Source organism: Mycteria americana, chromosome 3 (genome assembly GCF_035582795.1).
Source record: "Mycteria americana isolate JAX WOST 10 ecotype Jacksonville Zoo and Gardens chromosome 3, USCA_MyAme_1.0, whole genome shotgun sequence".
Lineage (NCBI taxonomy): Eukaryota > Metazoa > Chordata > Aves > Ciconiiformes > Ciconiidae > Mycteria > Mycteria americana.
The window spans coordinates 87425385-87447464 of NC_134367.1; the positions used below are offsets into that span (position 1 = coordinate 87425385).

At 36.9% G+C, this 22080-nt stretch overlaps 1 protein-coding gene across 1 annotated transcript in view; it reads right to left on the bottom strand.

The window, feature by feature from the left end:
• The window catches only part of RGS7 (regulator of G protein signaling 7), a 233371-nt gene that overhangs the window by 14672 nt on the left and 196619 nt on the right, over positions 1 to 22080 (bottom strand). The window contains exons 8-13 of the mRNA XM_075497396.1: positions 20170 to 20246; positions 19947 to 20028; positions 4121 to 4195; positions 2917 to 3015; positions 2114 to 2175; positions 468 to 578 (exon numbers count right to left, since the gene is read on the bottom strand). Coding sequence (XP_075353511.1) covers positions 468 to 578; positions 2114 to 2175; positions 2917 to 3015; positions 4121 to 4195; positions 19947 to 20028; positions 20170 to 20246 — 506 coding nt within the window. The remainder of the gene's footprint in view (positions 1 to 467; positions 579 to 2113; positions 2176 to 2916; positions 3016 to 4120; positions 4196 to 19946; positions 20029 to 20169; positions 20247 to 22080) is intronic.

Consider the following 22080-nt stretch of genomic DNA (forward strand, 5'->3'; position numbering starts at 1 on the left):
CAGAACTTACAATCAGCAATAGTCAGTATTCTAATACTCTGTGTTCATAATTTAGAATAAGTCCTAAAGTTCAACCACAGATTTCTCACCTTCCAGATTGCTCATATCTGTGCAATGTTCAGAGATGAGCAACCAGCCTGTTAGTACTTACACAGGATGAATTGTAATACGTGTGCATTTACACAGACAAATAAGGACTTCCAACTAGGAAATGTTATCAGATTTTAAAACGTGTCTTTTTTCCCCACACTGGAACCCTGGAAACTGGTTCCTGTAAATTTTTACACAGATTTATTAATCCATAGCTCTTCCCATCTTACGAACCTGTAAAGGTGGAAAGACCAAAAGGATACCGCATTGCCCTTCTGCCTCAGTATTTTCCTGCAAGACATCTGTCTGAAATCTTCACATTTCAAGAAAAGCCTGTTATATCCCCTTACCCCAAAAGAAGAAATAAAATTATATACCTTGCCTCCAGTTCCCAGAAAGTGGTGTCATCTGATATCCAAGGGTTTGAGGGATCAGGGGGCACAAGAAAAGGATCATATTCCAAATACTGCTCCGTATAAGCTAATAGGCTAGGAAACAAAAGCACCAAATATTGTCATGTCAGGAGGTGAGGAAACCTGATCAGGTTACTCCAGTTAACAAGTTACCTTGCATCAACTGAACCATGGTACCCAGGTGTGCACACACTCAGAAGTCAGCTACAAGCTTGGGCTGAAATGGGTTTGCTCAAGCCTTTTAAAAGTGGACCCCTGAAGAAGGAGTGGTGGCTCAGGTTTTATCAAGAGCTGAAATAAAATAAACTACAAACTTCCCTAATACTTCCACATAGCTCCTTTTAGGGCTCCTTTAGGCATTAATAAATTAAATCAAGCAGCCTCTTCCATGCATATTTGCTTTCATAAAGGAACATGTTTTATACCCCTACGGTTTTAATTATCAGTTCCTTTAAAATCTGTTTTAAAACACTGCATGCTATTCAGGTCATACTTATTGGCCCTGCAGCTGCTGGGACTCCTTTTTTCCTCTTTTAAATACAGTTAATATTTTTATTATTTCCTAATCAAATGGCACTACTCCCAAGTTTATTGCTTTCCAAAAAACCCCAATTTTTTTTGCGAATTCTTCAGTATTCATGAATTGGTCTGACTCAGCTGAACACACTGAAAACTTTGCTTGTATTCTGGTAATTTACATCTCCCATGCCCTTATTCCCACTTTCCATGTTTCCTTTTGCCTCATAATTATTGAAAAATTATTGACAAGTGAGGACAAATATTCTTTCTTTTCATTCCTATTTATATTATATTTAGTCTGTATTCTATTTTTACTGTTCAGAAAGCACAAATTCTTAACCTGTTCTCTTTATAAATATATATTTATATGTGTTTGTATGTGTATGCATACATACACGTGTATAAGTAGACACACATGCACAAAAGTATATGAGAGGATGAAGAACCATTTGTATTTATTTGGCTTAATTTCCTTTACTAAGTCTTATGCAGCTCAATTTTCTGCAATTTTCACTATCTCTGTATTTGATGTGTAAGATATAGCATTCCTTTTCTCTACCTCTTCTCTACCTAAGCTGTAGTCTTCCCAAGGAACTTTTTATTTTATTTGCTTTCTAGCCCCTTCCTGACAAATTTTGGTCTTATTTGGAGAAAGATTCCTACTAGTGTTACATCCTCTGACCCGAAGTAAGCTCAGACTCACTTTGTTCAAGCACCGAGCTCCTCATCCAGCCAGCTCTGCCGACTAGTTCCCTTGCTTTGCCAGTGACTGCCCTTTTGAAATATCAAAACAGTAATCCCAGACCTATTTCCGTTTAGCCTCCCTGCCAATGCAAGGTGAAACTTGTGATCACTTGGTCAGAGGCTCTTTCAGTAATTCTTGGGTTTATCAGAAATGTATCATGGAATATCTGGGCCATCTTTTATCAATAAAAGAACTTCATACCTCCCGCTTAAAGTAAACTCTCATCAGTTATTTCTATGACACCTGAGCTCCCTTGTCTCTCTTTCTTTGAAGCTATTTCATACTGACATTTTCCCAATAGTTATCAGTCTAATTGAAAAACAAGAAGATGTGACAATATACTTACCTCTCTGCAACTTTTGACATTTTTAATCTATGTCTGTCTAATTGCATTTGCCAGTGCTTAATCTGCAAGAAAGGAAGGCAAAGAGTGTTATGAGTAATTCATTGCTTGACTCTATTTCCATAACTTTTTTATTAGGGCTGTAATTTAACCTTAATTTATCCTAGGGCACAGAAAAGAAATATATCTGAGTTAAAACAACATTTCACCAGTGTAGTTCTAAAATAAATGGAATTTTCCATCAAAGAGAAAAGATCTTACAGAGACAAAAACAGGACCCAATATAACATTTTCCCTAAAGGTTCATCAACAGAAATCCAATTAGCCTTTTTTTAGATTTTTGAAGAGAACTACTAATTCTTCAGACATTTACCTTCTCCCAATTCTAACACCTCAGGAAAGATTAATGAACCATGGATAGCAGATAAATGTGTGAACCCATATGTGCCTACACATAAGGAGAGGTAAGTATACCCCCAAAGCTCAAATCAGTGTTGAAAGGAAGAGTGAGCTGTCTACTGCTAAAGGAGCTAATGGGCTTAGCTATGCAAAGAACCCATTAACTGGCCTGCTGCTAACTGCCTTTAACTGTTTAATGCAAGATACCAAAAATGACAGGTTTTGTCTCATTAGTTTTAATAGAAGTTACATACCTAAATCCATATATCCTGAAATAAGGAAAAGGTTTACTAAACGTTTGCTAGATCTGTTCTGAACATACTTCCCAGTTACAATAATTTTTGGTTTAATACCTACTTTCCTAAAAAGTTCATTTAAAAGTACACGTTTGTAGTTATTTTTCAAACCTCTTGGTGTAGTTCATCTTCTGTGGGTGGCTTAGTCTCTGGTACTGGTGTGTGGGTAGGGCTGTGACTTCGAATGTCGTTTTGTAAGCCATAGACAGACTACGCAAAAAATATGGAACAACGATAGTTGCTTTCAGACAGTGCTTGTAGACCCATAGTAATTGTGATGTTTTAGTACAGTGTGCTCAAGAAGTTAGCCAAGATCATCTTTGTCTAAAGGAACTGCAAATGAGCCATGCACTCAGATAAAATTGTGCTTCTATACCATGGTGTAAAATAAAGACTCCCAAAACCCCACAATTTTGTAATGCCATAGAACACAGGATCTACTTTTATTATGTCTCTATATTAACAACAGAGTAAACATGGGGGATGACACTGAAAGGCAGCGATTACAGTAAGTGGAGATGACCGGTAGGAAAAGAAGAAATAGTATCCTGAAAAGTAGACTATCACAATGGATTATTTGGATGACTCCCAAATTTGCAATTACTGCTTGGTAAATTACGCTAATCTGGACCTTTCACTACCATAAATAAGATAAGCTAAAGCTTTCTCTAAATCCACTGTCCTTTTTAAAACATATTTTTCCATGGGTTGACACAAAAATATACCTCAAAGGGAGTACTTTAAAGTTGGAGTCGATCTACATTATTATGATACAAAGGATTTGAAAGAAAGTGTTCTTCCAATCCATCTTCCAATCCATCTTCCAATCCATCCCTACAGAGTTTACACTGTTCATATCTGGATCCTAATTTAGATGAAGCTAATTTCCTCCACAATTTCTGGTCATCCATTTGGGGCATAATTGTAAACTAGAGACACCCTTTTCATTAAGGCCAGCACAAGAACTGTTGTTATAGTTTACACTGCATTTTTAATTTATTTTTCCTTAATTACCGACAGAAACATTTTAACATGCTTTATTCAATCTACTAAACAAACAACATGAATATAGCACGCAAAAATTAATTTTATTTTCATATTCTCTGTGTATTTCTCCAAAGCCTTTCTTATGTGATAGCATTTACTTAGCATTAGCAAATTTGTTAATATTAATTCATTTAAGAGCTTATGAAATAATAACATACATTCAAGTATTTGTTCTTTGCAGCTGTAAGAAAAATTGTTTTAAGAAACTATGGAACTTCATGCTATAAATTACCTCCACTCCTGCTTTTGATATAATAACAGTACTTACCTTTCTTGTTTTATGTGGATTTCTCATTCTTGAAGATTTTTTTATATCCACTTCAGTAGTGTTTACACATCCAGGCTATTAAAAGAAAAAGAAAGGAAAGCACAAGGATAAAATCTGCGAGGGAACTCCATACTGTTTTCATTGAGATACTCCTCTTCAGTTTGTAAGGCTAAGAAAATAAATAACTAGAGGCATATAATAACTTGATGTCCTTCTGCAGTAGTCCCTAAAACCTAGATAACATCTAAGGAAGCATCTCAAGTACCATTTTGTCTGGCTTATTGTAAGAGAGATTCTTTTACTATTCAGCGTTGTTTGCTGGGCCCTATGAATGGCTTTAGGACAAGTTTTACTGGATATCTTTATGCTAAAAGTACTGAAAGCAATGTACAGAGGAGCAGAAAATATCCAAATGCATATTATAAGACACACTTGCAGCACAGACAGGTACTAATTAAAATTAAATTGCTTTTGGCAGTATTTCGGAATTTTGGAGTGAGACACTGAAGACCACATGCTTAGAGCTCATGACATTGTGAATTTGAAATAAAATAAATTATCAAAATAACAGAAACAAATCATATGTTTCTGCTGTGGTTTTGCCAAGGAAGGCATACAATGTGCATACTAGCTATTCCTCTAAGAAGCATGGTTGACCTAATGAAACAAAATAAATAGAATTGTGCAATAGCCACCTCAGCTGTGAACCCCAGGCTCCCTTCAGGAGCATCTGGTTTTGGGTCACTTTTAAAAAGTGATCTTTTTTTAAAAAAGATTTTTAAAATGTGCCAAAATGGGAATTGTTTCTTCAGAAAAGAAAAGTGAGAGAGAGAAAAAAACAGGCTTCAGCAGCCTAACCAGAAGACTGGCAGTCTAAACAGAATGACTCTCAAGACATCTGATTTGGCCTTCAGAGATTCATTCTCACAACTCTGTAGCTTCCCAAAGGACACAAGTCCTCTAGTTTCTCCTAATTCATCTTCCTTTGACACTTCCCTCTAAGTACGAACTCTCTGCAGAAATCTGTTCTTTACCCATTGCTGGAAACAACTAATAATAAGTGTTATGCTCTCAGGTGAGTTTTACCTATTGATTTTAGAGGGATTACATTTGCCACTGAGAGTGGGAAGTACAAAATCTGCTCTCTAGCAGGAGCAGATTTTTAGTGAAAGTAGGTTGGGGTTTTTTAATGGGAGTAGCTAGATGTAGAATTTACTTGCCAGACAACCAAGCTGGACTTATTATCACACTAATGGTACCGGCTTTGTCTTCTTATCATAATGTAAAATGCTTGATGTGGCTGTAAATCTTCACAGACAAGAATTTTAAACATTTCTTATATAGGCAGAGCCAAGAAACAAATACATTTCATTAAACAGGCCAATGGTACTTTGCCTCTGGAAAATATTTTAAATAACAGACTGATTTTTTTATCCAGTATGATTTTTTAATTAATAAATAAGTTTTTATTTTAAAGTAATACATTAATGTGTGTTTGATCATATTACATTTGCAGTATAAACAGTTCCTCATAAGGAAGAATAAAAATAGGCACTTAGATAATATTCTCAAGACTGCATCTGACATGCCTATTGAGCTAGATTTGGGAAGGTACACTTTGTGCTTGTGAACAAAAATGGTAGTTTTTAAACTCAGAATAACTTGTAACTCTCAAAGACAATGACAGGTTGAAAAATACAAAATTCTGCATGACAGTCAATTTAAAGGCAGAAAGGAATTTCACAGGGAAGTATACTGAGATATAAAGTTAAAAGGAAAACGATGCATCTACTTTAGGATTATGGTGGCAGCTGGCAGTGAAGAAGACATGGGCTTTTAACAGTATCTACATCCCTTGAATGCAACTATTTGACTAGCAGGCACACTTACACAAGGCACAAACTGTTATTTGTTTAGTTTTCAGTTATGGTTTGTTAAAAGCACGTCCTAAAAATGGAGAGGGGAAAAAAAAAGGCAAAACAAAAAGGCATAAGCCTCATCCGAAACCTCTTCTTTTCAAATATTTGAAGTCCACCGGCAGTAAATTGGTATGAACAGATCTAGCACCTTGCACAGGTAACTTACATGCCAGAGCTGTGCAGATTGATGCGAGGGACACAACAAGAAATTCTGGGAGATTTTTAGGAATGAAACAAGGGCGAAGCTTTTGCTGGTTGGAAAGAGACCCAACCCAGTCCTGACCTTCTACAGCATCTAGTGGATTCTTAGTGACACCTGGCTGTTTAGAACCTCTCACGCTGAAGTAAAGCTGCTGTGGCATACTTCAGCAGGGGCATTGACGAGAGATTGTGAGGGCAGAAACTGGACCAAGGTGTGACTGAAGGGAAGCCGAGAGGAGAGCAGCAGCAGGAAGGTACAGGCAGGGAAGCATGAGGAAGCTTCAGTGCAAAAGGGAAGGCAGCTAAAGGGTGTATCACTACTCTGACAACCTGGGGTAACAACAGGAGTTTAAGACACATATCACTACCACCAAACAATACCGTTCTCATAATTGGATTTAAATTATATCACTGGAAGTACCTAACGTAATCGGGGACACAATTCATGTTTTCTTCTCAACTGAAGAATATTTATTAAAACGATACTTGATATGAGATGGGATTTATTCTTTCTCTGGTGCTGCCACACTTCATCTGTCAATTTTTAGGAATAAATATCAAACATCTCTTCAATTAAAATGAACACAAAAGCTTGCATTATTTGAACATTTTGCTAAAATAAATCAGAGTCTTTGTGGGAAAACCTTTGCTGGACAACATTTCATTTTATTCGTATGCCCCCATTAACATAATAAGTATGTGTTTGGATACAATTACATCCAGCTGTGTTTTCTTTTTGTGTTGCTTTTTTAACTGGACTACCATAGTTCAAATAGTGAGATGCCTGTCAGAGTGCTCTGCTGCAAGATTCCCATTTAGTGTGTAGTATATAATTTGCATACTAATACTGTAAATAGTTTTCAAACAGATTTCCTGGAAGACTTGAAACCTCTTCTATATGTGTAAATAGAATGCTTATTTCTTTCAGGACTAATATTCTGTATGAAAACAGTTCCCCCTCCACACACACAGAGGAAAGTCTTGTGACCTTGTTGAAATTATGATACAGCAAGATCATAACCAGGGTAGAATCTGGCCCTCATCTGTTTTTAAATAGCTGGCTGAAAAACTGTCATACATTCAAAGGAAACTTAGTTTCTTTTCATCCATCTGTTAGCATGCCCTTATCTGAAAGTACAAATGCCACTGTATTAATTTACAGCAAAGGACATGTCAGTCCAGTCAAGATAAATTCACGGCTGAGATAAATGGATGCAGATAAATAATATAAAAAAATCACATGTAGAAGATTTTTTAATCCCTAATTCAATTATTGGATAATCACATTAGTATGAATTCCAAGCAGCACAACTTTCTATTGATACTGTCTAGGAGGCTGCATAATAGGATTCTGCCAAGAAACACAGTGGAAGGAGGAATCCTCCTCTGCAAGGAGAGGAGGTCCAAGAAGTCCAGGTCCAAGAACTTACATGCTACAGCCAACATTTGAAAACAACAACCACTTGAGTGTATGTTTAGTTAAAAAAAAATCCACTTCATATTCATAATCTTTCCCTGATAACTGTGGCAACAGTGAATTAATTAATTAAGCCCTTGTAATAGTGCTAACAGTGAATTAATTTTTTTGACACCTGTAGCAACTCTTTGGAAGAATTCGTTGTTTCCATCCAATGGGATGCTTTAGCCGTGGTACATTTCCATCCAAATAGTGCAGAATACCTAATATTTATAGTCTGTTTGCTGTACAAAGTTGCACACTCCAAGGGCCCTTTTTATTGCCTGGCCACATAGCCAAAATCAATTGCTATCAACATCTTTTTGTGTAAACATCTCTTTGCTATGATGTACGTGTAATTCTAGTAAGTGTGAAATCCTCAACATAAAGTAAATTAATGTTTATAATGATGTCAGTTTAATTTTTGATGTTTTTTTTCTTCCTTAAAGAATATGGCAATTTAACTGTGAATCTACTTAAGCCAGAATAACCAGAAGTGTTCTTGTATCTGAGACAAATACACCCATGTATGTGGGAGGGAATAAGCTCATGTATTGCAATAGGCTGGGAACTGCCTGTCTGTATTGCTGCTCTATAGAAAATGATCTGAGGGAGAAGCTGAACATGAGTCAGCAGTATGTCCTTGCAGCAATGCAGACAAACCACATACCCAGCTGCATTAGCAATAGCATAGCCAGCAGGCAAAGGAAGTGGTTTTCTTTCTACTCAGCATCATGCGGATACATCTGGAATACCAAGACTAGTTTTGGGCCCAACAAACAACACAAGTAATATACGCAAGACAGAAAAGTCCACTGGAGGAACAGACTAAAAGGGGAGAGCTAACTGTTGCCTTCTGCTGCCTAAAGGGGGCTTGCAGAGCTAGACCCGTTCCAGAGGTGCACCATGAAAGGACAGGAGGCAATAGTCAGAAATTGCAGTAAAGGAAATTCCAGTTAGCTATAAAGAAATATTCTTCATAATAAAAGGAAGAAGTTGCTTAATAGAGGCTGTGGAATCTCTATCCTTGGTGATTTTCAAAGCTTGTGTAACCAAGGCCTGGACAATCTTATTCAACTTAGAAGTCAGCACTGCTTTGAGCAGGAGGTTGGACTAGAGGACCTCCAGAGGTCCTTCTCAGCCTACATTTCTGTGGAACAGCCTATGACCTTCACAAGCTGCAGGGACTGAAATTCAAATAATCCACCTTATAGAACACTCCAATCAAGTATTCACAGCAGTGTGAAATTCATCACTCTGCTTCCCCTCCCCACAACAGCAGAATGGAAAGACAAGACTGGTATTTGCTTCCTTACTGCTGCCTCTGCCCTCTGGCAGCCGGTGGTGTGTACTCAACCCATACAAACAAGCCTAGTGATGATTTAAGGAAATGTAATTTCACAGCCTCTTTAGCTAAAAATGCATAGGTGCTATTTAAAATAATTACCTCATTTCAATATGCACACCCATAAATTCAGGGTGCATTAAAGCAGTAAATACTTAGGCAGATTGATTCACATCCCTTACACAATTTCATTGCATTTCAGTGTCAATACACTATGAAATAGATCTTTTTATTTGTTTCGCCAGCATGGGCTAACTTGTTAAGTTTAATTGCAAAATACTAAATTTCAAGCTCTCCAGGCTTTCAAAATTTGAACACTATAAATTTAAATCATGGACATGGATACGAACATGAGAAATCTTCACTTCCACTTGGGAAAGATAAAGTCAGACACATAAACATAAAGGCAAGGCAGAAACTGAACGGTGTCTCTTACATTATTTGTAATACCAGACTATCACAAATATAGTAATCTTAAAATGTGACATTTCCTGAGTGTCAAATGTTAGTGTTGCCTTCTGCAACAATCTATTCTGCTATTTCTGTCATTGTTGCTATTTCTGTCATTTTTCTAGGAAAGGAGTCTTCTAACCCTCAGCAGTCACTATTCATATCACTCACTTCTAAAGCAGGGAAAGGAAGCTAATTAGACAGTGAATGATAAGCAGAATACCAGAGTTCATTTTTATTTGTAGCTTTTATATTCCGATTTACTTGTTTAGCTAGCTGAACTGTGCGTAGTTAAAAATCAAGGGGAGAATGAGGGCATGAAAGACTACAAAAAAGAAATGAGGCAAAGAAAAAAATTCCAGTGGTACTCAGCTGAAAAAAACCAAAGGAGTTATTAGCTGGAGGAATACCCAGTTTGACTCTGGTTATGTAGGAAAGTTTATTTTTTCTCATAAAAAGTCTAGCATCAAAGGAGACATTAAAATCCTGTATTGAGTAAGTTGTCAGTAATGGCTAAAACTGAGGCTCTCACAGAGAAAAACACAGGCTATATTCTCCTGCAATGCACCAATTTTTCATTTCCCAGAGATAGAAGTTGTTGGAGTATGCAGAACCTGCTAAGGCTTATAAGGAAAGGTTGAGGTTTATGTATATATTATTTGGATATTTTTGAGTTTTACCTCATTTTACACACTTCAGGGTTAATGAATAAAAAGACTTTGCAGTAGAAGAGCTGCACTATTAATGACTTTGCTGCTGCAATAGAAAGTCTCAGAGAAACCTTTCAAATGTGCTGAGTACAAGTGGTCAGCTCTTTTAACAGGAATTGGAAATACAGCTGTTATCTTAAGGTCCAGTCAAAGGAAGGCTGCACATTTCCAACCTTTTACAAATTTCAGAAAACTCTTTTCCTGGTGATTATCTGACAGGACCTGAAAGCTGTTTAAAATGTAGCTCACTTTATAACTATTAGATCAATCAACCTCAACTAAGTGATGAAAAATTAAACCCAGTAGCCATAGTTGTCAGAACCTGCAAATATATAGGAATGTGTACTGATGCTGCTGCTAGGGGGGACCTCACTGGCCTCTGTTACACCACCCAAGGCAGTAAAGCCAAACCAGTGATTACAGGGACTGGGCTACAAGTACCATTTCCTTTTGGTTGGAAAAAAATATTGTTACTTAAAACTGAAGCACTTAATCATGGGTTTAATTTACAATCAGCTAGGTGTACCTAATCTGAAACACTGGTATGAACTTTATTAGCCTCTCCAAAAGTCTACGGCTTAATTACAATTTCCATTTGGTTCAGCAGATCTTTGAAAATAACTCTGAGAAATCAAGTGTGTAAGCATTGGGACTTCTCTTGACAACATCTCTAGTCACAAGATCCCCAGTAAATTAGCAGATGTCTGAAGAAAGAGGAAAAATAAATATTATGATGAGTTTAATTATTAGGATACAAGTGATAGACTTTTTTTTTTTTTAATTTTGCAGCTTATGCCCCATCTATCACAAACTTGATATAACCCAATAATTACAAACTCTAAACTAAGTTGGGTGGGTATTCCCACCCCAGTGTCTAGCTACTTAATGAATATAGTCTTTGTTCCACAGCTGAAATCAATGATACCAGCTAGTTTTTTGATTCCTGTGTATGTAGTGGCACGGTAAGTTTTACAAAAATATCAAGAGACTATCATGTAATAGAAGGGACCAGCACCAACTTTTCTTCTCTCTACTTGAATTTTCAAGAGTATGTATGTGTGTCATAAACACTTTTTTTAAAAATAGTATCATATTGCCAGCTTCTGCACAATTACTTTTAGCACAACTATCTCTCTGGAAACGTGCCTTTTTGATTCAGGTGCGAGACTGACACATAAGCACTGTGACTGGACTTGTGATATCTGCCGTTAAGTTACAGTGCTTTTACGGAGGTCCCACTTGCATTGTAGTCCTAATAAGAAGCAAACACAGAAAGACAAATATTTGGATTACAGTCCACTATGGCCATTGTAACTTCATATATAAATTGTAATAAGTATGTAAGTCTGATGATGACTTTGTATACAGCTTCTATCAAGTTTTCACCTCCCTAGAACTCCAGACCAAACTTCTCTAAAATTACCTCACACTTTTTCTAGTTTTTCCTGTGGACTCTCTCTTCAGTTAGAAATTAGCTCATCAGGGAAGTACAGCTATACCTTCCAATTAACACTTATAAAATATATTTAATGATTAGTGTCCTGGTTTTGGCTGGGATAGAGTTAATATTCTTCCTAGTAGCTGCTATAGTGCTGTGTTTTGGATTTAGGATGAGAATAATGTTGATAACACACTGATGTTTTAGTTGTTGCTAAGTAATGTTTACACTGGTCAAGGACTCTTCAGCTTCCCATGCTCTGCCAGGTGCACAAGAAGCTGGGCGGGGGCACAGCCAAACTGGCCAAAGGGCTATTCCACACCGTATGGCGTCATGCTCAGTATAGGAACTGGGGGCCGTTGGCTGGGGGAGCGATCGCTGCTCGGGGATGGGCTGGGTGTCGGTCAGCGGGTGGTGAGCGGTTGTATCACTGGTTTTTTTTTCCCCTGGGTTTTGTTCCTCTCTCGCTCCCTTGCTGTTTTCTTTCTCATTAATTTTTTTTGTTGTTGTTCCAATTATTAAACTGTTCTTATCTCAACCCCCGAGCTTTCTTACTTTTTCTCTTCCGATTCTCTCCCCCGTCCCACCGGGGGGGAGGGTGAGCGAGTGGCTGCGTGGTGCTTAATTGCCAACTGGGGCTAAACCACAACAATTAGGAAGCAAATCCCAAGGTTGTTCTCAAGTATAAATTCTGTAGCAGCATGTTTCAGATTTCATTCCCAGATGCCTCATAAATTTGGCAGATAATCAGGGAAAAATTATTAAAACCTGCTTGTTCTACTAAAGCATTAGATATTTTCCCCAATTTCTTCAGTCTCTTCATTATGTATCTTAAAAGAGATGTGTTATGACACTAAATGCTATCTTTATGGAACATAAGATAGGGTAAATAATTACAATGTATGGATTCAGTGTGACACTGAAATAAGCAAATGCAACTTGGAACTGGACTTGCATAGAATAGCCTCAAATTTGGTTATATTCCTTAATATGAATCTATTTTTAAAACATGTGATGCATCTGAAAATATGCTGCAAATATCCCTGAATATAGTGATCTACAGTCAAGTAGTATTATGAAAACAAATTAGTTGTACACAGCTTAACTGTTAAAACCTGTCTATATCAGCTGATAATGATGTACAACCTGTTGGCTTTTAATTAAGTAAATATAGCTTTTCATTTTTTATTATTCATTCACTGAACTGGTATTTCAGGCAACAGAATGTTCAATGTCAAATCTTATTGAACTGCTTCCTTCAAAGGAATGGATTGTCTTAATTCATAAGAATTAATAAAAGCTTTGTTAGGATTAAGTGTTCTCTTCTGCTGAAGGTTTTAGTAGAGAATTATGCAGGCAGCATAGAATGAATTTAAATGCTCAATACATGTCCTTGTTAGCTAATTTATTTTGACTCATTAAAGAACAGAGATAAAGAATATAAAGTTCCAGATAAATAATAATAATAAATAAAATAAAGACTTATTTATTAAATTGAAATGAATGAGCAATAAACCTGATTGTATCATCCACTAGAAATATATTGCTGCAGAAATAACAAATTCTTGATTAACTGCAGAGAAAGGCATAAGCATTTAAGTATAAAGTTAAACCCACTATAGACAGACCCATGTGAAGGACAGAAAATTTGCCGTTTGGACCAATTAGGAAAATCAATACGTGCTTTATTCAAGGATTTATTTGAAGATCACTGACTACTATCAAAATAGCAGTAGTTCCACTGTTGTTCTGCAGTGGTCTTAATCAAAACATGGCAAGGAGTGCAATTAATGGATACAGGTTTAACTACGAGTTGTTTCTCTTGTTTGGACAAGACAAATGAGGTTCAAAGACCATCCAACAAAGGAGAGACGTTTGACCAATTCGTTTGATCAAGCTTTAATTATGTTTGCAGTATGGTAAAACTCAGATGGTTTTCAAACTAAGAGATGGGAAGTCTCACTTAGCATGAAACTTAGGATCATCTTTCCAAAAAAAGGAGCCTATGTGGTACCAGTTTCCTCTTTATACCTATCTGTCTTCTCAAACTAGAGTTCAGATCTTTTCCCTGAGTAGTATCAGACACACAAGGAATTCTGGTGGCTGTGCAAACCAAGGACCTGCTTGGAACAGGAGAAAAAGAGATACAGAAACATTTTCAAGAAATATAATACTAATAAATTAAACCATGAAATTAATCCATAGGAGATAGAGCATCTTGAATCTTGACAGGGATTCTCATGTTCTCACATACTTCTTGTTTAAGGACAGATCTAGTGCAATGCTGGGCTTTCACCTTAAGAGAACAGGATTTTATCACATTGTTTCAAAAAAAAAATTCTTTTAGTGGTCTGTGTGTCAGAGAAACATATAATATGCAAAATGCATATGAAAAGGATGTTGAAATTTAATTTTTGAGACAAGTCATGTGAAACTAAACTAGAAGCTTTACTTCTTTAAAGAATATACTACTGCATGGAAGTTATATGCTTAATTCTTTTTGAAAGTTAATTTAACTTCTAATGACTCTTAATTTAGTATTAATTTTAATTAAGGCTGTAATAATGTGATTTTTGTGTATGTGAAGATTCCAGTATTTGCAACACTGTTGCATAAGGAAGCCTGTTAAATTTATCTGGTTTGTTGCCCTATGCTAAATACTCAGAGTCATTATTGCTTTCTCAATTTTTTTCACCCCAAAAGGCAGGAAACTGCTGTTTTATGGATTCCATACAGAAGAATTTAGGTTATTCACTTGAAAAGAAGTGACAACATGAGAGTCTGACCACACGTCTCTGAAAATGTTGATGACAAATATAGGTGACATTTAGAAATTGATTATCTGCCATTTGACTTATAAGAAGATCCTTGACAGAATGCTTTGGATTAAAGTAGCGAATTTAATTCACACAGAAACAAAAATCAATGTATAAACATTGAACTTATTAAAAAAATTCCTTATCCTTACTCTTTCAGCTTATTTTCCTAGTTGCTACCAGAACTGGGTCTTACTAAAAACCATAACATCATCTCAATTTTTTCTGTGTCCTTCCACCATCTCATCAGTTAGCTATTTCACAATTTCTGACCTCTTCATAACCCTCAGTTTTAACTTGAGCGCTTTCAGTTTGTTGCACTGTTGCAAGAAAGCTGGCTTCTCTTTCCCCATCTGTCCCACCCTTACTCAAGTATCAGACTAACAATGCTACATAATGTGAGTACAAATTCTTCCATAAAGGTCTTAGTTAGCAGGCTAGCTATGAGGTTTATAAATATCTGCCTCAAACAGATGCAAGTACAGATCATAAACATTATAACCATTTTCTGAAAATAAAACCTTGTACAAGGCTTTGTTTCATTACCAGAAGTGCAATTATCTGAGACTGCCAGTTGCTGCTTTGGCTGCATTCCCTGTCTGCTGGAGAGGTAACTCCCTTGTAAGGATATACGGTGAAACAGGTGCAAAAGAAGACATGAAAATTGTGTGCGGATACATCACTAGAGAAGTTGGATGGCAAGATTCACATTCATTTCCTGGAGATGTTTAAAAACTTTCTGAAAATATTATGATAAAGCGGACAGAAGTGTTCTCTGGCTAAATAAGTGACTGGCCCAGATAAATCTAGGATTTGTAGCACGCAAAGTGTGAAATGAAGGATTGCGCCACCTTAGCCAAGTTAAATTCAGTCTTTTGCCGAGTCTTTGAGGCTGATCTTGAAGGACAGGATGGAAAAGTCATTAAAAACAACAGCAATGAAAGAAAAGAAAAGAAAACTCATAACAAATAACCGCAAGTACCCGCTGCATGACCCTAGACACCCGGTAATATTACTGACTGGCTCAGATGCTCAGGGTCATGTTCAGACCACATAAAATACAATTTTAAAACATAAACAGATAAAATTAGATTAATGGAGATAGAATCTCATAAAAAAACTGAATAGGGAGAGAAGCAAAAGATGTGGGATGTGTGACAAAGTTTAAAAAATTTAAAGATTACTGTTTTCCTAGTTTGCTACCAGGAAACAATGGCATGAAATCCCCAAATCCAGAAATCATACATATTTCTGAATTTTACATCCTCAGTAAATTATCTTAAACCCACACTTGCCCTTAATGTTGTTCCTGTCCTTACCAGACATATTCACCCTGGATACTTTGTCTTACTGTCTTAAATCACAGAAATATTGGTTTTGTTTTTCATAGAATCATAGAATCATTTAGGTTGGAAAAGACCTTTAAGATCATCGAGTCTAACCCTTATCAATATTTGGTATTCATTTTTTTCACAGAGAAGCAAAATGGTCACCATCATTCAGCAAAACAGTGGTAGCGATGGGAACAGAAGTCCTGCGGATCGGGTTTAACCAAGCTACGAATGGCAGAAAGGAAGAACTGGATCACACTTTGACTCATGCTCATGTTTAATTAAATCACAGTATAACTAAACCATAGCCAGAGTTTAAACTTTGGAGAGGGACACACACCAGTGTAGTTTTCTAACACATTTTAGGAAGCTGTTGTGTATTTCCCACCCTCCTTTTAAAAACAACTGCACACGAACCTGCTAGATATGGCTGCAATACAGCCAGCATTCTGACTGATGACAAATGTCAGAGGCATTGGAGAAAATAAAAAGCTTTTTTCAACTTATTATTGTTAAGAAGTATACAGATGACTTTCAGGAGAAAAGGATACTTCCCCCATTATCTTCTGCATTAATCTGAATCTCAACAAGTACCCAATAGCTCTTTATTATGCATTTCATTTATATTATATTAATGTGTAACTCAGGAAGAAAAGTGAATCCTTTACAGCAGCAAGACATCAGCTGTCCTTGCTTGCTACCTAAAAGAGTTAATTTTACAGCAAACCACGGCTACTCTGCTCCTATTGAATTTGATGCGGGTTTGAGAATGTTTCAGGGGATTTACTGTTTTAGTACCTGTTTGTCCCTTTTTAACAAGTGTAAGATTATGGGTTTTAAAGTGAGATAATAATTCAGGAAAGCTATGAGTTCTTTTAAGACTCTTTAATCAGGAGCATGACATTTCTTTTCAAACAAGAGCAGCTTCTTAATTTCTTTTGCCTGGAAGGAACTGACTTCCCCAATTTAGTTTGATTTGTTACTCCTTTTTGACTAACACCCTAATCCTCCTAACCAATTTTCGCTCAGTTCCATAGTCTGTTATTGATAGAAGTTTCAAAATTATAAAAATGATACACTTGCTAGGCAGGTGGAAAGAAAAGTAAGGCTTTTAAGATATATTTACTCTGCCATCAAAAAGAGAAATGCGTCATTATAGGTGAATAATATTAGTCTCAGATCTATGTTAGGTACTGGCTATACCTTAGAAATAATGGCACGGACTTTATCCTAGGTCTGCTGCTAAGGATCTCAAGGGATTTTATACAGCTCTCCCTGACACACATTTCCATGGTTTTACTATGATTGGTATCTGAACCAGTAAGATTAAAAGTTTTTCAGGAATGTCTCTGCAGGCTGCCGTACCTACAGTTGAAGCTCAGTCATGCTCTTTCTAGCTGCAAGCTAAGATCTTTCTACATAAAACAGCAACTGGAATTTACAGAAATGACCAAGATTACACCTCACATTACACTAAAATACACACCAAAATAAAAAATTAAATAAGTAGTGAAACTGCAATTAAATAAATATTGGAATGGAAACTGATCAGTGAGATAACAAAACTGTTCTCTTAACTGTCTCTCAAAAGAAAATTGAGAAACAGGTGACTATTTGAAAAATCTCCTCTCCAAATCCACTTTCTCTGGTTCATCTCCAAGCACCATCTGTCTGAAAACCTAGGAAAAAGTTGTGGGCACTATCCAGCCAGCTGATCAAAACTAACAGCCATGATGACTTTCAAGCATTTTTCTGTCTCTCAGACTATGGCATAAATCTTCTAGGAACTCTGTAACCACCTGCAGGATTGACTTTGACTTGGGACCTATGAAATAAAGGTGCTTTTTGAGGCAAATGCTCTTTACACGTCAAACCTTGGTTCATTTTCTTTATTTTAAACTTATCAGTCACAGTGACATTCATGATACCCAGATCATGCTCTTTTTCTGCAGCTACACTCTCCTGGTTTCACTGTCATATAGCTGTTCTTTTTTCATGTCTCCCATTCCTGTAGTGCAGTGCTGCACTGTCCTTTTAGACTGATGGCTTGCTTCCCTCATCTATCCCTTTCATCACCTTAAAGTATCTATTTTTTGAAATAAAATGCAGATTTAATATTCATAGATTATATTCTATATGTAAAGGTTCTGTACCAGCACTGTAGCCAGCTAGGTAAGAAATAAAGCAACCAGGGACCAGAATACCTGCAAAAAAACCCTGAAAAATATTTATTTACTGACCTAAACAAAAAAAGCAAATAATTAAATATTTAGTCCTCAAAATTAATTTTCAGTAAAAAAAAAATTAAATTGGGGTGGATTTTGAACAATATTGTCACTGCCCCTATCCTCTGAATTTTTATCAAAAGATGAAAAACTGTAAATAAAAATAAGCATTAAACCCAGATTCTTATCCAAACATTACCTAATTTTCCAAAATTAGCTCTCCAGAGTTGCAGCAACATTTCTGTGAGTTTTTGGTCGGCTTTTGGGGGGCTTGAAAAGCCATTAGAAAGTGTAACTAGCTCTAGCATCACCTTCCTCTTTTCAGTCTGTTCCTCTTTTATTTGTTATTCTTTTTAATAGAAGCTTCTGGCTTTTACTGTGACAGTAAATTCATAACAATGTTTTCAAAACGAGTATTTCACTAACTAGTGAGAGGAACTGGTTAGCCAAAGTATGAACCTCTCCCTTCTATTTATATGTCCTAAAGTCAGGACCCTACATTGCTGACTGTAAGCCAGTCTTTTGCCTCTGATATTTCCTAGGTATGTCTACAGTGAGATTAAAAACATCTGCTGGACCAGGCAGATTTATCCACAGTTCAGCCAAAGCTCTTAATCAGATTCAATTTCCTCTTGTCCTGGTCCTTTTAATTCTCTCCTTATTGTGTGCCTATACCTTAACTTGAACATTCAACAATTTATCTTCTCTTCCAAATCTGGAAATAGCATCTCATTCCCAGATTCAAAACCCTTAGATCCATTTCTGCAGTTAATATAAAAGCTGTCTGGACCTTCAAAGTTCTCAGGTCCACAGAAACTTTCTGTGTCTATTCTGTATGTAGCTCCCACCAACATCAGATGGCAGATTGTTTTCTGTCCTCCTTCTTTATTTTATGCCAGTGACTAGACAATAATGTCCCAGTCTTCTTGCATCTAATGCCTGTGGTTTGAATCTTTCACTTCAAATGATTTTCTCTACCTGATGTTCTAAATCATACCTAAAAATCCATTTCTTCTACTGCCCTTTCATTTCCACAGTCATAAATGCAAGCTGACCATGTCCAAGTTTATTATTTTTTATTTGAAACTTTCTCACTGTATTCACCTCTTCTACAGGCATCATCACCTAACTTTACTTCCCCAGAACAATTAGTTTTAGTTAAGTATCTTTTCCCAGTGTCACAGTGGAACATATAGTCCATATTTGGTTTCATTGGTAATGATACCAAACTCTGTACACAGAAAATGAAAGCTTAACTCCAGGTAAGGGAAACAGGTATAATTCTGTAGTAAACCAAAAAAGTGTGATTATTGAGTTGTCACAGTTTAATTGGAAGTCTTGTGACATTTGACATTCTTTCTCAAAGTTTTAGGTCTCAAGGTAGTTGATTATGTAAGACCCTTTTTTTTTTTTTATTTCATTTCAGATGGACTTTGACAAGGAACTCAGACAAATCTTGTTTAGACAATGTATGACTCCCACAGCTCAAAGCCAACACTATCTAACCTTTATATACATTAAAAATAGCTTGGAAATATAACCAAAGTGAAGTTGAAAGGCTTAGCGAGCAAAAAAGCAGATTAAAAAAAAAAGTCAGATTTATTTAAAAGTATTTTTAGCTACGCTGATAATTTTGGTTGTGTGACTCATACCTTGGGAAACCTTTGAGATGGTAATAGTCAAAGACAGGTATCTTCTGATTCAAGAAATCAGACACAACAAATCTATTCACTGAAAACCCCAAACAGTGTACACACATCTGCGGTCTTCAACAGTAGAAAGATATAAACTATAGATCCTGCAAAAAATGGGAGCAGGCCCCAACCCCCAGCCCTACAGCCTTTTTACTTGTTCCCAGGCTACCCCAGTGCTCCACAGAGGCTGACATTTATCAGCAGCCCCACTCCCAGACAGAGCAGCCCCACCAGCACTCACCACCGGCCGGTGCACGTCCCAGAATGCTCGCTCCTGGCTGTCAAGAATCTTCCTCTCTATCTTGTCTCTCTTCTTGTCGACTCTGTCAGTGTTATAGGATATTTAAAAGAAACCATGTTAAAGACAGCAATTTGAAACATAAGAAGTGTCCAACCACTTTTCCCTCCCCTTTTCCCTTCAAAAAGCATGCAAACCAAAACTCCTCATCTTCAAAGGAACTTACTTTGCTTGTGCTTCAGCTTGCATAAAAATAAACTCCCATTTCCGAGCAAATGCTCGCTGTAGCCTGGCCAAACTCTCCTGAAAATACATCACAATTTTAGTGAGTTAGGTTGTAAGTTATTTACTATTTAATAGCTTTTAGCTTATCTTTCCCTCCTCCCCTCGCCCCCCCAAGATGTAATACAAGTCATGATCTCTGTCCCAGTGTAAATGTACCTTACTTATCCAATGTAAAATCTTTGCTTGACACCACATGGGATGCAATACTAGATCTATCCACTTTTGAACGCCCTGTCTATTTTAGTTCTGAAACTCTGATGACAAGGGTGGATGCAACCTTCAGCAGAACATGGGAATGCTGAGGTATTTTTATATACTGGGTGCTGGCTGAGTAATTTTGTAATAATATAAAGAAACATTCTAGTTTTGAAAGTACCTAATACTGAAAGATAACAGCAGTACTTTCCATACTGGATGATCCATATGACAATTCCCATCAGCCATCTATACAAACGGTTTGCATTGAACAATGTTGGCTACCTATCAATTTATTTAAAATACAGTAATAAGAAGCTATCAATATTTTGGTAGTAAAGGAATCTTCCAAGACTTCCACAGCTATCTTCATTTAAAAAAAATGTAGACTATAGCTCTTCACTACAGTACAGGAAATGTATATATCCTACAGCCAACTAATAATAACAGGAAGAAGATTTGTAAAATCTTAGCAAAATTGTTTCCTCCAGTGATGCTGGAACAGCTTCACTGTCTGTACCAGAGCTTTTCCAATCTCCCCCCAGTTTAAATGACAGCACTATGCAGTCTGTTAACATGGAGAAGGCTGAGGTTCTTATCTTCCTCCAAAAAGACCCCAGTTACCTTTGTGCACTGCTTTGACTGAGACTAAGTGAAAAATTGTCCGTAAACTTCCTAACAAAAAGTGTTGCTTTAATTGTATTTCTATGCATTGGAAATGTATCTCTATGACATACTGGAAATAAATACTGCAGAGAGTGAAGAGGAGACTTTCTAGAGATCTTGTCAATACCAGTAAAGGCTCTTGTGGATTGCATATTGGAGGTGAATTTTCTAAGGCATGTAAGTATAAAATTATGCATGCCCCACAGTGCAGTACACTGAAAAGCAAGCTTGTGCCAGAAGAAGCAATAAAGTGTGTCAGCATGGTGCTGCGGCTGGAGTTTTTGGCATGTTGAGAGGCCTGGCTGACTATCCTGCTATCATGTCACAGTAGCACAGCTGGACAGCTTTCAGTGCAGAGCCAGGGCTGTTCATGAATTTTATGTTGACATTTTCATGAAAAATTCAAGAACTTTTGGGGGGATAGGGATGGAATTCAAGACACCTCTCCTTAGTGCATGCCATCCTCATCAGCTAATCAAACTCCCTCTTTTTCCTGCTCTTCCTGGCCCCAATTATCTTACCTTGCCTGGGGCACAGCACAACTGTCGGGGAGTGGGAAGTGCCTCTAGTCTGACCCTCTTTACCTCTCGCCTAACTGACAGGACAAGGGCTCAAGCGCCAACATCACTTTAAAGAATCAGATTTGTATTTCTACAGCTACCAAGTGCTTTTGAAAATGTTGCCAGAGATCCTTCATTCAAACCTTACACGGTGTAGGGTACAATTGCTTTCAAACACTTGTGCTGTATCTGGGATGTGTGAACAGTTATTTCTGATCCTGCCATGGTGATCTGAGCAGAGTAAGATTAGAGATGGACCAAAATCTCAACTTTTGCCTATCTAGCCTTCACTACAGTCTCCCAAACAGCATTTATGACTACTGAGCATTGTCAGACCCACATGCTGGCAAAAGTGGGTAACTAATAAATTTTGACACATAATGCTTATAGTTCTCATGCTTAACATTATTTCACATGCTCATTAGGCCCAG